Raw genomic sequence first — 16588 nt, 5'->3', positions numbered from 1 at the left:
TACGTTTTTCCCTGTTAAAAGGATTTTCTGGTACTTTTTCCTTTCTCTTGTTGAGGGTTAAGGGCAGAGGATGTCACACCTTGTTAAAGCCCTATGAGACAAATTGTGATTTGTCAATATGGGCTATACAAATAAAATTTGATTGAAATTTGATTGATGGTGTGGGGGGGAAAGGAGTGTGATGTGGGGGGCAGACTTATATGTGATAGAAAAATAATTAAGTTTGCTTGCCCGTTCCTGGGCCATGATCCATTACATCACCTCACAACAAACTGCCCCGTCTCCAATTGTTTTCTTGTCCACGGGTCTTGGCTTTGGAGCCATGCACATCATATATATCGTTAAGATGAAATATTTGCTTTCAGTTTGAAAGAAACTTTTGAAACAACAGGCTGACATTGCAATTTATCAATGATGTGTTAAAATGGCTGCTTGACATTTTTAGCATAATGCTTCAGCTACTGGTGGTTGGAATCCAGCTCCTCTTAGCCACCTCCTTCAGCTCCTTCTCTCGGTTCAAATTAACTCCTTTTGGAAGGGAGCTAATGTTACCTTCCTTCATACAGCTGCTTATATGTTACCCAGCTCAACAGCAAGCATAGCTTGGTTCAAGTGATTGCACAATATTAGGCAAAGTTGCTTGACACAGTACATGCGCATTGTTCTGAAGCATATGCTTTATTGTTCTGAAGCATATATTCATTGTTCTGAAAAGAACATTGGTTAAAACAGCTGTTAATTATATGCTACGGTGTCACATGACAGGTACAGAGCATCCCGAGACCCCCCCCCCGGGGCTGTCACATCGCTGTTATGGGCTACTCATAACAGCAAACAAAAAACATATTTTTATTATTGCTCTTGTTGTTTTTATTACTAGTTCAGTGCCTGTTGTAAAACTGTCTTTGAGAATGGGCTGTTTGCTTAGCTGGTGTTAATGCTCCGGAGCGACTTCAGAATTATTTCTTGTCAGTAGTGAGTCCTCCTAAAACAGTTGTTATATTGTTTCTGTGCTGGGCATTTTATTTACAGTTCATCCTATCTGGTTTACCTGCCAGAAAAAATGCATTATCAATGTTTTTGTTGGAATGAATTTCCTTTGTAACTGTTAATATGTGTGGCTTATATATAAGTTTGAATGATTTTTTTTTTGTTTTTTTATTACATTTTTCCATACATTGCATGTCAGCTATTACGGGAGCTCTGTAATTCCACTGGTATAAAGCATGACAGCAACACAATTAACATTGTGCTCTTACTCTGAAGACAACTTCCTTAAGAGAAAGTAATTCTATGAATATTGCTGCCATGATGGAGTTCACCACCCATGATTGTCAGTGACAATCTGATAAAGCAAAATAAAAGTAATCATATTATCATAACGATCTTGCAGTGATTGGTGACCCTCGGTTTGACCCAGTTGCTGTCCGCTTTTGTAATTTATCTGAGGACATAGAAGAAGACATGTTCCACTCGGTCCTCAGACTGAAGGCACACTGCCCCACCCCCAATGACTGCGTCAGAGTGGTGGTCACCTGTTCATTAAAACTGAATGTTTCGTGTGTTCAAATCATATAGAATATAGATTAAAGGTGGCATGGTAATCAGCAGGAAGGTTTTCTGTGTGGAGTTTGCATACTCTCTATATTGTCCGTAGGTGTAAAATGTGAGAGTCAGTGGTCTTTTGTGTCAATGTTGGCCTTGCAATAAACTGAACTGTCCAAGGTGTACCCTGTCTCTCTCCCATTGTCAGCTGGGATTGGATACAACCCCCCCACCCCATCCCTCCTTATGATGATGATGATGATGATGAGTTTTATTATTATTATTATTAATCCTAAAAAGAGGAGGCTCTGCAAAAGAGGTTGTGGGTCCCTGCTCCTTGGCAATTAGTGGACAATATGCTGGTCTAAACAAAGAAAGACGCACGAATGCACGCACGCACGCACGCACGCACGCACACACACACACACACACACACACACACACACACACACACACACACACACACACACAGTGTGTCTCCATGACTTCAGAGAACCTTACATTGACTTCAATTGATTTTCTGGAGACTTACTACTTGTCTAAAATAAACCTAACTTTAACCTAACCCTAAAAACTGTCTTCATTCGAGTGATAAACAGAGATTTGTTTGGTTCTGACATAATTGAAGAGTAGACCTGCAGCAACAACCTGCAATAACACTGCTTGAGATTTACATTCAAAATACGCCTGGTTATGTTAAAAAGGCTTTGCATAACAAACTGAGGAATATGTTGGTAGCATTAATGAGAGATGTAATCTGCTCATGAAACTGCACTCACATGCTACTGTTCAAAATGTGTAGCCATGCTATATGGGATCTATTTTCTTTCTTTTTTTACAGGAGAACAGTCACTGACCATCAAAGTCATGAAATGTACCAGTCATCTGTCAGGAATGTAATTATTTTCTGTGGTCATGCAGCAGGTTATGCGACTGTGTGCACAAGCTGGCTGCACTGAGCCTTACTTTGTTGTTCTGTTTCTTACCTGTTCCATCAGTCAAAAGCACCTTTCTCAGAATGATGGATAGATGCACTGTTGGGCACATACTGCTCTCTAAAGAGGGACAATCCTCCTTCATTTTAAAGCAGCAATGCCAATAATAGCTACACCTAGAGTCTGCTGGCCCGCTGGCTCCTCTGGTTCTGGAACACTGAGCAATGAAACCCTGTCTGAATACATTCAGATTGCAGGTTTACATCACATATTTAACTCCAACAAACTCCATCTCACCTACACACAACCCTGTCTCCTTGAAATTACATTTCTGTACAACTAAATTGCAGCAGGAAAAGTAATCACTGGCTCCATTATGCTGAGTATTTTTTGAATGAATGAAGCTGCACATTCATTAGGAGCCGAAGAGGGGCCAGGAAGTGGTTGGAGTGTTTAATGGATGTGCAAAGTGCACAGCTCTCATACCAAAGACAAAGTTAACATCCAGAGTCCTGTCTCTTCATGGTCAACATCCGAGAAACATTTACGTTTTTCTTCATTTTTGGTAAAGATTTTTTGTCTGAAGTCACTATTAAATATTTCTGTATTAAACTAAAGTAGGATGTTTGACTAACCTGAGTCTTAACAGAACCATAATTACTTAAATGTTCAGTATAAATATTGTACAACACATTGAATACACATTTCCTCACCACAAAGCATCAGTGCTTCTGAAATTACAAAAAGTAAATTTCTAAGCAGTCAGTCATTTCAATAGCTGAATCTTACTTTTAGATCATTGCATATGCATTCTTAATTCAGTTTGTCGACTCAAATAAACACAAATTAAAGAGTTTTAGGAATTGCTTCTCCTTCCCAAATCCAGTGTTTGTTACTGTAAGAGGGAACAATTAGTAGAGGGTCTATGCTGAATAAGTGGCTTCTGCAGTGAAGTGATTTCTGTCACAAATATCTGCCATCTTCCCCTGCTGTTTATCTCCCCACAACAGACCCAACACTAAGCTTCCAGGCCCATAGGCTCATACTAGCAAATATAGCCTACAGTACACAGGAGCTCAGGGAGATATAATGACAAAGACACACATGCATACACAACCACACAAGACGTACAGTGCCTGGGTGTTGCAGGCTGATAAAGATGCAATTAAATCCATCAAGTTTCAATTGTGCAAAAGATTAGCTGTTTATTTACTTATTGACCCCCCTGTGTGCCTCTGCTTTACTTATCAGTGACATTGAGAGTTACTTTATTTATGCACTTAAACTTAGTTCTAAGTCATAGCTCCACACTTCTGTCTGTGCTCAGTAATGAATCACTTAACATATGTAGACACTAAAACTTTGTGCCATGCTGTGCAGAAGTTACCTGCAGTGACATCAGAAGGCACTGACACTCTAGTGTTCCCCGTGGGAAAAAGTGTGTGGCTGAATTGTGCCTCTCTGTCTGTGGGTTGGAGGTGGCTGCAATAGATTCATAGCTCACTTTAAGATTGACTGGTTGTTGTTGCACTCAGGTATAATACATTATGTATTCTCATCTATTTTGTCTGACGTGCATTGTGAGGAAAGTTTGCTCTTTAGTTTAATTTAATTAATTTAAATCAAACACCACAAATTATTTTGCTAAAGAAATTATCCTAATTTCAATTGGCTTCGTATTGGCAGTCAGGATTATCAGCTAAATCAAACCATAGATTTCTACTTCCATCTAAAGGATGACCAACTGCATTGTCAAATTTTTATCAATGACAACTGTTATGGAAGTTTCTTGGAAGCTGGTGTAAGGAGAACTCAGGCAGCAGCTGATGTCTTATGCAGAAGATTTTAATGTAGACTTGATGCATCAAGGAGACCAGAAGTGAAACAATATACAAACACTAACAGAGTTACATGAGCAATTGTCACCCCCAAGTCTGAAGATGTCTCCCACAGCATCCACATATATCTTCCTCTACTTGTGTCACCCATTCTAACAGCACATCTATAAATGGCTAGAATAGCTTTCACTCTCTATGTTACATGTAGGTGTTTGCATCCTTTTGGATAGTTAAGTCTAAATATGCATTCCTAAACCACATTGTGTCCTTACATCTTGAAACTGGCGCCTCTCTGTGTGGAGCATTTAAATTAGATGTGAATGTCTCTATAACCTGACCTTGGGTACTGCTTAGAGAGAGAAGGGAGTATCTGTGGAATTAGCCAGGCATTATTCTCCTGTACAGATATAATGTATTATACACTATATATAACTAATATATAGTGGCATATCCAGTAATGTGTGAGGACAGTCAAAAATTCAACAACAACACAAAATTCCCCACAACAGCTACATTAATACAACTGTGTGACAGTATAGCAGCTCTCTGTTGTATTTATTTTTGTCTATGTCTAGACTAGTTTAGAAATAATGAGGGCAGGAGTGTTCAAGGGACATTTTTTTTACAATATAGAGTGATAGAGCAGATACAAATTGATATCAATTATGAACATTATCTAATTAATGACAAATGTATATCCCTAATATTGACCTTCTGACGCAATTCAGAAGGGGAGCGTCTGATTGACATTTAGTTATAGTGAAAGTCCTATTGACTAGGTTTTGTTAGAACAGGAAATAAACAGACTGGAGCTACCAAAATTCACCCTATACATATGCAGTGTGTGATATCTGTCTGTGGGCATCACTGACATTACCTAGTTTGTTGCAGTATTACTACAATTATAACCCAAATTGTTGGTTATCACCAATTTGGTGGACAAATTTCAGGTGATGATGATCACTATGATGAATTGTGTTTATGTGTTTGACTTTGTTTTGCACAACTTCCTGAGCAACAGACACCAAGCAGTTTGGATAGGCACAACAACACCACCCACACTCACTACTAACACCTGAACACCATAGGATTGTGCCAGCAATTCATCCACAACCACCTACTGCAAAAAACAAGATGACACTGCAATTCAATTCAACTCAACTCAACTCAACATCTCCATACTGGACTACCACCACACTGTTGCCACTTCACAGTGATGTGAGAATAATCACTTCCACCTAAACATCAATTATACAAAAGAAACGGTTACAGGCAGCCAATCAACCCAGAATCCTACCCTGATCAATATTGAAACAGTTGATAGTTTCAAATACCTTAAGACTTTCCCTGGACAAAATTGCTTTGAACAGCACATAAATAATATACAAAAAGCCACTTAAGACAATCTGTTTTCAAAAGAACAGAAACATATCTCCATCATCTTCTCCATTTATATGACAGCAGTGTAAGAATAAGACACTTAATTGATCCCATGCCAGGAAAATATATAAAAAAGGAAGAGATAAATAACTGATGGATACATGGATAGATATTGCATTGTAAATGAATTGTACGCAACCTACATTGTATTGATTAAGTCTTTGATTGTAAAATGAGGGACTTTTGGGACTCTCTTGCTTCCTCGCTATGTCAGTGAGATGGAGCAGTTATTGCAGCAGGAGAATGAATAAAGCATGCAGCACATGTAGGAGCTGCTTGTTGCTTTTAATTGGTGCTACACATGGTAGACAATGTTGTAAGTACCCAGCCAAGATCTCTCTTAACTTTCTTGACCTCGCAGCTTCCCCAGCTCTCCTCTCTGGTCATACAGCCTCTCTGGCTCTTTTAATTTACCATGAAGATTTTATTAAGAGTATATAGCTACTGAGAGAGAGTCAGGCATCTGCCTGATTAAAGGGATGGATAGAGTTGGAAAAGGGCTGTCTTTGAGAAGTTATTAGGCACAGAGTGGGGTTTTGTCTTTTGTTCCGTGCCTCACCCTACAGCGGTAAAATATTGCCATTATTAGCACCATTGACTTGGGGTTAATGTTGCGACACTGCTTGAATATCAAGCGTCTGCTCAGTGATTGGTCAGACTAATGTAAAGGCTGACATTGGTTAACTGGTTCCAAAAGCCTCTTCTAGGAGTAGTTGTTTTGCAGAATACCTTTTGCCTTGTAACTCTACTTGGTTACATTTAACACTAAAAATCTTGAAAAACTAAACAAAACCCCAGAAATGCTGTTGTGCTTTTACTTCGAAATGAGCACAGAAAGTGATGCAAATATTTATCTTTGTGACATATTCAATAAATAAACATTAAAGCTCTGGTGAAAGATAATTTGTACTATCTTTTCTGCTGTGAACCATGTGGTATGTGGCGACATTGATTCATTTTGATTCAAAAGATAGATGATTTAAAATGGTGGAATAAAGTGGAAAAAATGGAGCAAACAGGTTATATTACTGATAGGATAGTGAGTATTTCATGCCTTAATTTGTATTCCATATTTTATATTGAGAAGATAAGATTTACTTTATTTAGTGGAACAAGTTGTTTTGAAATGACAGCATCTACGCCACTCCTGCAGGGAGTTTAAAAAAAATAAATTATATTGTCTTTTATCTTGTTCTGTATATGTCACTGAAACAACATTATGTGCCTTTATTTGTGCTCTCCACCTGTTTGTCCCACAATCTAGTTTGGAAGATGTATATGGAATAAAATGTTCTTGTTTAATTTATTGAAAGTTAAATTTTAGTTTTTTTTGGTAATTGAATGCATGTGCACACACATTACAGGCTGCATCCAAGCCTTTTCAAGGTTTCAAGGTTTTTTCTTGATGTTTGAAAGCCGTGCTCAACAGCATGAATTTTGGAATTTGCCTAGTTTTGAATATGTGACTTTATTGATTACAATCAATGTACACTTAACACTGTTCTTACCACTTAGTCCTGTGTGAATGCAATACTTTTTAATGAAGTTATTCACTACTTGAGTTGTTTTTTAGTAGATACTTTACTGTTACAACCACAACAGCAGAGATTAAACAGTATCGCATTTCTGCAAAAACCATTACCACCATGTGCACTATTGTTTCATGTCCAAAGTATTCCCTCGCAGCCACAGTCAGTCTGGGAAAGTCCTGACTGTAAGTGATCCTCATCTGCCATGTCAGGCTACAGAGAAGCCCATCTGTCTGCACCAGGGCTGCACAAGTTCATCTGGGGAATGTTTCTTGACTGGCTGATCCGAGGCTCCCAGCCAGGCTTCAGAATCAGCAGGATTAATGACCTGGCCTGTTCATCATTAATGACCAGGCCAGGGAAATGAGGTTCACCCTCTATTTTATGTCTTTTCAGTTATGGAGATGATTCCTAAAATGAAAAGTCTGTTAATACACACAGTCTTCCCATCTGCATGCCGAAGCGTCCTTGGGCAAGATGCTGAACCCTGAATCATAGAACAGAAAAAAGTGCTGTTAATAGATGCACTGTGTGAGTGTGTGTGTGAATGGGTGAATGGCAAACTGTACTGTAAAGCACTTTGAGTGGTCATCAAGACTAGAAAAGCTCAATATAAAATCAAGCCATTTATCATTCATGAACACACACCTTTCTTGTAGGTGTAAGATTTGTATTATGTGTTTAGGCCTGCCTGAACAACCCTCAGGTCTGTAAACCTGTATAAAGAGCTATTTCCTGCATACATTCATCCCCCCGCTGTTGTCCCCCTAACCTCACACAGCTATGGCTGCTGCATTTCAACAGGAATGTGTAGCTAAGCTGGAGCCAGAACATCCTATCATGGCAGAACAATAAGCTCAGTGTGTACAAGTCTATTTTTCTTATCAGGCAAGTTCCCTCACACCACTACACTGCCAATGCACTCGAGCTGCACTCTTTACTTACCAGAACACTATTAAACATTCAGTTAATATTAACAGAGAATAAGTGAGGTCTTTACCACTCACAGCTCAATATGACCATGAGACACCTACTTGGCTGACTGCTGAAAACTCACCTTCTAGCCTCTGTTGTGGAACAAAAACTCCCACCCCACCCACTACAGTTAACAAGACACACCCTCAGTATTCCCATATATAATATATATGATGAAACTGTGACTTTGTTTTGCTCTATTACAGTTCATTATAGCCCCAAATGATGGCATGAAGGGGATGCAAAAAGAAACAGTTTATATAATGTTTTGTAACTAATGGTTAAGTGGTTAACACATTGTATAGGATAAGTTATAAGCTATTTACATAAGTAATTCAGAACAATTGTGATGACCTGAGAAAAGCTTAAAGTGCTCAAGTACAATGCGTATCCATCTAATCCCAACTGCTCCCATTACTTATTACAGTCTTATTAGTCCTCAGCATGAACAACTCACTAAATAGAAAGAGTGCACGCTGGCTGCTCCTGTTGTCTGCTTGAAGCAGAGTGGCAAATCTCAAATGTACAGCAACATAAATATGCAGCCTGAAGCAGATTATGTGTGTGTACATGCTGAATTGATATCTGTTGTTTGTTGTGGTGAAAACAATCTGTGACTGCTACTGCTTTATATACTGCTATTTTGTTACAAATATACACTTTCAAGTTTTTGTTCCTTATGAAGTCCTTCAGGATTGATTTATATATATATATATATACATATGATAAGCTGGCTTGCAATTTATCAAGATATACCATGTTCTTCTGTTCTAGTGATGTGGATGTGTGTTGTTCAGAAACAATATTTAATATTTAAATTAGAATCCGTATTATATTAGTGTGACTGCAGTGCTAATATAGAATTGGTTTTACCTGAGTTGTCTGCAAAACTTTACCGTTTTCAACAGGAACACTGCTCTTATCTTTTCACTTCTGGCTTACTTAATACGTAGTATAAATTCAAAATGCTGTTCTGCCAATAAATGAGCAGTCTACCATCTTAATAAACTCTTCACGGATGTGATATATACGATGCCTTTTAAGGCAAAGTATTTTCTTTTTGAAAGTAAAAAAATAAATAAATACATTTACTGAATGAAGTGAATTACTCAAGTGCTCTATGAAGAGCCTGAGCTGAGCTGAATATTATCGGTTTCTGAGGTGGCAGGTATAAAGCTGTTAAGCTTAAGCAAAATGATAGGCTGCCACAATAAAAATAGAACTTTTTGATAGTTCAGAATGAGTTCCCCAGTTCAGTTTGTTTTTTATTTTAAACCACTAAAAGCTTTTTTACACTTTGCATAATAAACTTTGGTTGGTGGTTGCAGAGAATGTCGAGGTGTTTTCTGTAAAGTGACCACGTCATCTGAGAAAACATGGAGCCTATAGGGTGTCAGAGTTACAGAAAGGTTTTTTTCTTTCACTCCACCTCTTAAAAGAATGCCAGGCTACTTGTTTTGCTGAAAGATGTTTCCAGGACAGAACACAAATATGTCACCGGAAAGGTAACGTCAACTTTCCCATGGCTAGACATTATCTGAACTTCCATAACTGTTATCCATCCAAAAAGGTGACAGGCAAATTAACTAATGGGAAGCTTTTTGAATCCATAAAAATACCCAGACTTGAATTTCGATTTTAGTGTGCGTAGTTTGTTAACTTGTTTTTTGTAACCAGTCATTGTTTACATGTATATTATTGTTATCTGATTATTATTATTATTTTTTAAATGAAGTCACTGGTTACAAGTATTATATCGTTCTGGGGGCTGAGGGGCAGAGCTGTCAGCATCTGCATGCCGAAGTGTCCTCAGGTAAGATGCTGATGTTGCACTAAGGCAACATGTTAACCTCCAGACCTACAGTAACTCATATGAGGAGCCCTTACAAGTAGGGGTCAAATGATCGCAAAGACAGTGAGCTCAAGACAATGTGACAAAGTGCCTTTTATCAATTCATGCCATGATTCTAGTTTTGTGTTCATCTGAACAGGCCCAGATTTGACACTGAGTGGGTATAGCTGCTTTCAGACTTGCACTGAACTCACAAGATCCTCTGCAGGTCTATGTGTTAACACAAATGTCTGAGTGACAGCTTCCTGAGCTTCTGCAGACTTTCTCCACCTGGTCCTTTAGTATTAAGTCTGCAGGAAGCCCGCAGACGTTGATGTGAGAACTCAGCAGGGGATCCCTCCTGGATTCACCATGAGCTCTGCCTGCTCCAGCACCCCTAACCTGAATCCTCTGGAGAATTTGCTGCTGTAGTGAACATGTCTGTGGATGTGCACAGAACCTCCCACTAAGCTGTGCATGTGTGACAGGCAAACTGCGGAGAAACTGAACTAAATTATCTGGAGATCCTCCAGGGGACATGTCTGGAAACGGCTTATGAACAACAAGTCCTTATAATATTTATTATTATGATGGACCACTACATTTCAATTTGTGACACTTATTTACATTTTTGTAACACACTTATGTCGGTCTGCCGAGGGATTTTTTCGGTGTGGACCAGCTGTTAAATGTTTTCAAAATGTGCCATTTTGCTCAAAATGCCTCATGGTTCTGTCAGAGGCAAATGATGGCCTTGTTGCAATCATTTCAGCCATTTCTAGGAATTAGTAAAAAAGTTTCCTTTGTGACTAGATGATAAACTCTTTTCCCAGACTGTCATTTTGTCATATCATCTGCTGCTCTACAAGGATCACATCAGCAATGACAGTGTTCAGTTGCAATCATATGTACTGTCTTTATTAAAAGCACCAGGCCAAGGTCCACCACATTACTGCATATGATATAATTCTCTGCCTTAGAAAATCAGGTGTAAAAATAATGCAGATGGTTGGAGGAATACATGCATATCAAAAATAGTGCACTTATATTATGTGCTTACCATAAACAATTTTGCTACTAATAATGCATTCAATATTTGATTACTGCAATCCAACAAAAAGAATGTGGAAGAGCTCAGATATGGTAACAGGGCTATTCTTAGTTAGCCTCTAGTCAATGTCACTTTCTTGATTGCCTGCAGGACATGTGGATCTAGAACTCACTGATATTCCATTCTTTCCTCTGCAACACAACTGAGCAGAGCAGATGATTTAGCCTCCTCAGTTCACTGAGGCAGAGTTACTTATAAAGTCCACTCAATATCAACACATCCTATTGGTGCTGTACTGTACTCCAAAACATGAACATTTAATAAACAAAATAGAGGTCTAAATCCGACTTCTCAAAACAAGTGTTCTACTGTTTACCTCTGTTTATATTTATACTCTCCTGGGAGGGGTTCCATTTAATTGTCCCTTTGTAATGAGTATTGTGGTTTGAAAGGGACAAGTCTGGGATAAGGCCAGAGTCTGATGCTGAACAGTGTATGCAGGGAGGAAATATGTCTAATGTCTCAGTAAACATTTTAGATTATGTGAGGATGGTTGAGGCTTTTCAATGTGAGAATGCATTTCTCTCAGGGTGGAATTGCATTGCCCTTTCTCTCGTTCACACAAATCCATGACGAGAAAATCCATTGATGGATCAGTCACGCTTTGGCCCAGCAACATTTACATTACAGCTGGATTTGACTGTGATGGGATCTCATTGGGGGAACCCCTCAAGCTCAAGGCTGTTGGATGAGCAGTAAAATCTCACACGACACGCTCTTAAATGCCATCATCTCCTAATCACGTCCTGATGACAATCTCTGTTTATCTGTGTCTTTGTCACAGAGGACCAGATCCCTCATGGTTTCCCTACCATAGACATGGGGCCCCAGCTTAAGGTCGTGGAGAGAACGCGTACTGCTACAATGCTGTGTGCAGCCAGTGGTAACCCTGACCCAGAGATCTACTGGTTCAAAGACTTTCTACCTGTGGACATCAGCAGCAGCAATGGACGCATAAAACAGCTGCGTTCAGGTAAAGCAATCATCTTTACACACAGGTTTGTGTTCAACACTTCAGATGTTAAGTTTGATGATGTAACACTATTTGAGACGTGCCAGGTCTTCATATTTATAGTAACTTTGGCTGGATATCAGACATCAATGCATTTTTGATATCTAATAAAAATGGTTCATACTTTCTAGTATCAAAAGCTGTTGATTATTAAATCAAAAATCTGGTTAAGCTAAGTTTAAATGGAGGGAAAAAAAACATTTAATGTACATGAAATAAAATAGAAGCAGCAAATTGTCACATTTGAAAAGTTGGAACCGCCAAATGATTAACATCTTGATAAATGACTTACTGATTATCACATTGCTTTAGATTAAGTTTTTGTTGATAAATTTGTTGATCAACTAATTATTTACATTTCAAAACGTATTACCTTTGAAAATCTGGTCTATCAGCATTACTATTAAAACATTTCAAAAGGTGTCCAGCCCCAGGAGCCACCTAGTGAAAAATACAAGCGGGTGACAAATTTAAGAGAACCCCCATAAAAACTGAAGGAATAATTGGGAATATTTATGAGGGAGGAGTTAAGTAGAGTTCCATAGTCTATACAGTCCATAAACTATACAGACTATAAATGTTGATGATATGACAGCTCCTATAAGTAAAGCCAAAACATCTGGATTGTCCCCTGGTAGCTGGCTGCAGTATAGATCGGAACCCCTGCCCCCTCCATGTTAATAGTAATAATCACACACAAAATGTGCTTTTAATTAGTTTCTTAATATAGACTGAGATGTCATGATTGACAGCTGATATTGACCTGTGATTGGCCAGATGGGTGTATCTGTGGGATCTTGATCCTGCAACTCCTGATCACCACTGCACAGACTCTGGCATGATGGCAGCACCCTTGTCAAGTCAAGGATACAGTAATTGATCATCTTTATGTACAGTGATTGGTTCTCGCAGCTTTGGGTGGCCCAACACTTTTTGCTAGTCTTTCCTTTAATCTGTCACCTGTCTGTACTTTATCCTGTCTGATGAAATGTTTTCAAGGAGCTATATTTTATCACATATGTATGCATTTCTGTAAAAAGGTCAACATAGCAAACATGTACACATCATTGCCACAACATATATAAAACCTGAATAATCCTGCTTTTATAGCTTGTAATGAGACCATACATTCATTTGACAGGTGGAGGGGTATTCCTTTCATCAGAAACATATTCTGAATGATCTGGAAGTTGATCAAGCTCATTTTTATTAAGATCATGAGCTTATTAACTGATTTTTCCACATAGAGTTCAGCTGAGCAGCACCTGTGTGGGGATGTTGACATGTCATCAGTAATTAAGGCAGCACAGACAATGGAACATTAAAGCACAGGCAGCCAATCGGAACTGCTTAGTGAGGTAGTGGCCTGAGGAGCAGAGAGGGTATCTTTCTCCACACAGCAGAGCTGGATTGCTGCTGGCTGAATAACTGCTTTCCATACAACCTGTCAGCTACCCTTTCTTCCACTGTCAGTGAGAAAACAGAAATGTTTGCTTCTTGCCTAAAAACCTCAAGCACCTACACAAATCTGGAATGGCTGTCCATGACCAGTAAGAAGCTGATTTCCTCTTAAGAGGCCCAAGGGCCCTCTTGCGGTTGCTCTCCTCTCGGCAGAGGCAAAGGTAAAGCTGAGAGACAGGTCAATCATGCCATGTATATCAACCGAATACCATGGCAATTTGTTTCAATTTGGGTCCCATGGGTCATCAGGTACAGTCCCCTAGCAGCCAAGCACAGATTGTGACTTCCCATAATAAAAAGATCTGAGTCATCCTGTTAGTTCAATGTATTTTTTCCAATAAATGAATTACATTAATCATGAATTAGTCATTTTAAATAACATCGATCTGTTAAGAAACACCAACAGCAACAATATTTTAATTTAAGACCTAAGCTGTCAGGTATGAAGGGGGAGGAACGTGGTAGGTAAAAGGGTAAGGGAAGGACCAAGACGCGGAAACTAAATACTGTTTAACAAAAGGTGTCCTTTATTTAAAAGGTAAAAGTTACAAAAGAAATCTTCAATAAACAAAAGTAGAACTCAAAAAATATGGAGTGTGGAACATGGAAGGACATGAAAGAACTTACGAGGAAACGTGGCGAGAGGAGATGGGACACATGACCATGACGAGGAATGACAAGATACATTAACAGGACGAAGGACGACGAGTTACATGAACATGACGAGAATCAACGAAGAACCAACCGCCACATGGGGGGAACATAACTTAAATACACACTTGAACTAATGAGTAACTGGGGACAGGTGGCACAAGACAAACAGGTGAACATGATGAGGGCAGGAAGTCAAAGAGGGAAAACACATCGGGAGCAGGGACTACAAAATAAAACAGGAAACAGAGGAACACTTAATAAACTTACAACATGAATTCAAAACGTAACAAAAACACTGTTGAGACATGAACTGAAAACTCTCTTCATAAACAAGAACAAAATACAATAACCAAGACAGGGATGAACACAGGAGAAGCACAGGGTGGAACATACAGGAACGCAGAAGGGAACATGAGAGAACACAGGATGGGGCACAGAGGAACACAGAAAGGAACACGAGAGGAACACAGAGATGAACGTGGCGAGGGACAAAGAGGGGAACACAGGAGAGGGACACAGAGAGGGACGCAGGAAAAACAGGGTGGAACACAGAGGAAGGCAGAAGGGAACTTGAGAGCAACACAGGGTGAACATAGCGAGGGACAAGGAGGGGAATACAGGAGAGGGATGCAGAGAACAACACAGAAGGGAACATGAGAGGAACACAGGATGGAGCACAGAGGACAGCAGAAGGGAACATGAGCGAAGGACACAGAGGGGACATAGAACAAACTTAAAACATGAATTCCAAACGTAACAAAAACACAATTTAAACTAGAACTGAAAACACTCTTTCTAAAAGAGGACAAAATATGATAACCATGACACTAAGCCCTGAAACTCCACTTAGTCTGTCCATAAGTTCTACCAAATAAATTCCATTAAGGAGTGAGGTGACCCTGACTCACTGACTCATTCACTGACTCATGAGATGCTTGACCAACAAGCACAGTGGCTCCTGTTTCTGGGATCTGATTGTCCAAGGGGACTGGGCGAGAAGAGGATAAGTGTGTCAGGACAAAGCTTCTCTGTGGTAAACAATGATTTAGACTTTAAGTCCGTGAGGCAGCCAACAGATGTTCAACCACAGCAATAAATACATATTTACACCATTGACAGCAGAACAAGTCACAGAGGCAGTGGCATACAATTGGTCAAAATCAGCAAAGAAAGAGCTATTTTGACTCTTACCCCAAAATATTGTATATATTAATCCTTTAATCAAAACTTAATAACTCAAGTCACATTAACCAAACTTATTTCAATCATCGTTGAGTTTAGGAACATATGCACATAAACTGTAACTTGCTAGTTCTACCAGGAACCATGGAAATCATATCTTCCAACATACTTAGTTCTACTAACCACGGAAAGAACAGACTGTAATGTAAAGAGTCAATGAAATTTGGTGTAAGATGTTTTGTTTTCATTATTTCTGATTGGAAAGAGCAAACAAGACAAGAACTGGACACAACTTGTGCATGTCCAGTCACTCAACTGGTGTGAGAAGTGCTTATGATGTTTCTACGTGAAATCTGAAGACTGCAGATCCACTGTTACATCCTGTTTTGATGGACACTACTACGGAAAAACATCCTTCCAATCCAGAAATTGTGAAAAAATAATAAAGTACTATTATTTTTCACAATGAACCTGGAAATCTGTCATGACACCCTGATTCCATGCTTAAGCATCATGGATTTTATCTGGCTGATTGGCAGCTGTAAAGGACAGTCATGGCAAGTCCCAGTAATGCCTAGCCCTCTGAAAGCTGCTGATGTCCCCTTCATCAGGCCCCGAGGGACACACAGCTTCTAGGGCCACCCCCTTCTGCCATGTATCACCACCTATCTGACAGGTCTTTGTCTTCCTCTTGACTCAGGAGCAGCATGGTTTATTATCCAGATCACTGGCATCTGTATAGTAACCATCCCTTGCTCTTCCCTTTGCTAACCATGTCTAAGTAATGTTACAGTGGTCCTAGTAATGATCACTTACATCAGGGAAATGCAAGATTAAATGGGAGATGCTACTACTGTCTTACTGGAATGAATAGCACCAGGAATGAACCATTGATTGAATTTTAATTTGAGTAAACATTTTAATTCATTTAAATTAGCACAATTTTAAAGTAGTGGCTGATCAGTTGTAAAAAGTTAAATGTTTAGCTAGTTAGGATAAATTCTCATTGGTTCACCAGTAAATGTGCTTAACTGTCGCTAAGTTAAGACAATTTTTAATCAAAAGAAACTATATG

General features: G+C 39.1%; 1 protein-coding gene across 20 annotated transcripts in view; it reads left to right on the top strand.

The window, feature by feature from the left end:
- ptprfa (protein tyrosine phosphatase receptor type Fa) overlaps window positions 1-16588 on the top strand; it is a 229067-nt gene that overhangs the window by 99044 nt on the left and 113435 nt on the right. For all 20 annotated transcript variants that reach the window (XM_069522627.1, XM_069522623.1, XM_069522622.1 and 17 more), the window contains one exon: window positions 11989-12177. In XM_069522627.1, coding sequence (XP_069378728.1) covers window positions 11989-12177 — 189 coding nt within the window. The remainder of the gene's footprint in view (window positions 1-11988; window positions 12178-16588) is intronic.

The sequence above is a fragment of the Paralichthys olivaceus genome, chromosome 3, assembly GCF_024713975.1.
Source record: "Paralichthys olivaceus isolate ysfri-2021 chromosome 3, ASM2471397v2, whole genome shotgun sequence".
Taxonomy (NCBI): Eukaryota; Metazoa; Chordata; class Actinopteri; order Pleuronectiformes; family Paralichthyidae; genus Paralichthys; species Paralichthys olivaceus.
This window is presented reverse-complemented; position numbering and strand designations above follow the sequence as displayed.